The 2,641-nt window shown below is 60.2% G+C and overlaps 1 protein-coding gene across 1 annotated transcript in view; it reads left to right on the top strand.

Annotated features, from left to right (window-relative positions):
* Nucleotides 1–323: 323 nt before the first annotated feature.
* Nucleotides 324–2,641, top strand: part of NDUFS7 (NADH dehydrogenase (ubiquinone) Fe-S protein 7, 20kDa (NADH-coenzyme Q reductase)) — a gene marked incomplete at its 5' end in the record, with an annotated part of 3,539 nt that continues 1,221 nt past the window's right edge. The window contains 5 exons of the mRNA XM_009075855.1: nt 324–360; nt 728–796; nt 1,163–1,280; nt 2,106–2,285; nt 2,360–2,406. Coding sequence (XP_009074103.1) covers nt 324–360; nt 728–796; nt 1,163–1,280; nt 2,106–2,285; nt 2,360–2,406 — 451 coding nt within the window. The remainder of the gene's footprint in view (nt 361–727; nt 797–1,162; nt 1,281–2,105; nt 2,286–2,359; nt 2,407–2,641) is intronic.

Raw genomic sequence — 2,641 nt, 5'->3', positions numbered from 1 at the left:
GGGATGCGGACAAGAATGGGACAGGGACAGCACGGGACCTGGGATGGGATGGGGACGTGGACAGGAGTGGGAATGGGACAGGGATATGGGGCAGGGACCAGGATGGGAACGGGGACAGGAATAGGACAGGACGGGACCAGGGATGGGATGGGGACAGGGGCAGGGATAGGGGACAGGAACAAGGATGGGAACAGGGAACGGGAACGGGACCAGGCTTGGGCCCTCTGTGGAGGGACTGAGTTGGGCTGGAGGCCTTAGGGGGACCCCGGGCTGTCCCCAGCTGTGGCCCCTGGCTGGCTGAGCTCTGCCGTCCTCTCCTGCAGGTCTCAGGCTCCCTGGGCACGGCGTGCTGGGCTGGCGGTGAGTGGGAGCATCCTGGAGCGGGGGGCAGTGGGATCCCTGACCTCAGGGCAATGGAACTCCTGATCCCGGGGCTGGGGGATGCTGGAAGCTGTGCAGTGGCATCTCTGACCCCAGAGCAGTAGGGCCCCTGACCTCAGGGCTGGGGGATGTGGAGCAGGGGCAGTGGGACCCCTGACTCATAGCTGAGCAGCTCCTCCATGCCAGGGAGCCCTGAGTAAGCTGTGGGAGGGTTTGGGGTGTCACTGGGGGTCTCCCCCCTTGCTGACCCACCCCTGGGGCTACTCTGCCCCCCGTGGGGAGGGCACTGGTATGTGGTGGAGGCTGTGTCACCTGTCACCTGTGTGGTGGCTCTCCTGTCCCCCAGGCCCTGTGCTGTGACACCTGTTCACACTCAGCTGCTCCATCAGACGTCGGTGGCTGATCATGCAGACAGGTAACAGCTCCTCAGCCATGTCCCCTCCCATGGGTTGGGGGCTCCCAGGGGCACCTCCTGCTTGCTGGTGCTCTGTCAGGCTTGTCCTGCCTTCACTTCTGGGATCTGGAGGGAGCTGGCAGTGTGTGAGCCCTGGGGACCCTCTAATTTGGGTATGGCAGAGGAATTATGTGTGAACACCAGACCCCCACACTGGGGGAGAACCTCTGCCATGAACCAGCTCCAGGGGAGGTGGAAGGTGTGGGATTGTCCATCCTTGGCTGTCCATCAGTGACGTACCATGGATTCCTCAGGGAGTCACAGCTCCTCCAGGATAGGGTTTGACTCTGCAGCTGGAGACTGACAGCAGTGCCCTGTTTCCTGTAGCTCTGTGCAGGTGCAGCCAAAGAGCTCAGCTGTTGTCCAGAGAAAGTCTTACCTCCCCAGCAGCCGAGGGGAGTACATCGTCACCAAGCTCGATGACCTCATCAACTGGGCACGGAGGGTGAGTGCTGGGGCTGCTGGGACTGAGCGGGAGAGAGCTGGGACAGAGTGGGAAGAGCTGGGACTGAGTGGGAGAGAGCTGGGATTGTGTGGGTGAGAGCTAGGACTGAGTGGGAAAGAGCTGGAATTGAGTGGGAAAGAGCTGGAACTGAGTGCGAAAGAGCTGGGATTGAGTGGGGAAGCTGGGATCAAGTAGGGAAGCTGGGATTGAGTGCTGCTGTGATCAGAGGAGAGCTGGGATCCAGTGCCTGTGGGAAATGGATTGGAGTCACCTCCTCCTTGGGATAAAAATAGGCTCAGAGCTCCTTGCAGGGAAATGGCCAAGTTACATGGCCACAGGGTGACATTTGGGGTCCAGGGACAGAGCAGGAGAGAGGCTGAAGGCACAGGGGGCAGAGAACAGTATGGGGTGCAGAACTGCCCTTCAGTCACAGGCCAAGGGCACTTTCTGGCACTATAGTCCTTGCCCTGAGCAGCTCTCTGTCTGTGTGGCAAGTGACACAAGTGGCACTGCCCCAAGCCTGCTGTGCTCTGCCTTAGCTGAGTTGTTCTTTCTCCAGCCACTGCTGTCCCTGTGTGGGGCTTTGAGTTGTCCCTTCCCTGCTGTCCCTGTGGGGCCCTGAGGTGGTTTAAGCAGTGTGGGAGGTACAAGGAGCAGCTCTGTGCATATTCAGCACCTCTGAGGCTGCACACACATATCTCCAAGTGCCTCTTTCCCCGTGGGCTTTTCCCCCCACAATTTAAACCTCCCCCATCCCTTTCCCTTTCTGACACACTCTTGTCCCAGCCCTCGCCCCTTCACCTGTCCCTGTGTGTGTCCCTGCAGAGCTCCCTGTGGCCTATGACCTTTGGGCTGGCCTGCTGTGCTGTGGAGATGATGCACATGGCAGCTCCTCGCTACGACATGGATCGCTTCGGGGTCGTGTTCCGCGCCAGTCCCCGCCAGGCTGACGTCATGATTGTGGCAGGGACCCTCACCAACAAGATGGCCCCAGCGCTGCGGAAGGTACCAGTGTCCCTGGGGGCCTCCTGCACCCAGCTGGGGACATGGAGCTGATTCCACATGTCCATGTCCCACAGGTGTATGACCAGATGCCGGAACCTCGCTACGTCGTCTCCATGGGCAGGTGAGTGCTGGGATGGCCTCGGCACCGTGGGGCAGTGTGTGTGTGTGCAGGGAGAGGAATGCATCCTTCTTTGTGTCTCCAAGGCCTTAAATGCTCCAAAGAGGCCTTGGAAAGCAGAGCAGGGAGGCTCCCTCTCACTGGGAATGATGTGTGTGACACTGAGCTGCAGAGACCTCCCAGGGATGGATCCGGGGGTTTGCAGCCAGGGAACCGTGTATGTCCAGAGTCCCAGAGT

This window comes from Acanthisitta chloris, unplaced genomic scaffold (genome assembly GCF_000695815.1).
Source record: "Acanthisitta chloris isolate BGI_N310 unplaced genomic scaffold, ASM69581v1 scaffold24575, whole genome shotgun sequence".
In the NCBI taxonomy this organism is placed as follows: domain Eukaryota; kingdom Metazoa; phylum Chordata; class Aves; order Passeriformes; family Acanthisittidae; genus Acanthisitta; species Acanthisitta chloris.
The sequence above is the reverse complement of the archived record's forward strand: the minus strand, read 5'-3'. Positions and strand labels throughout refer to the sequence as shown.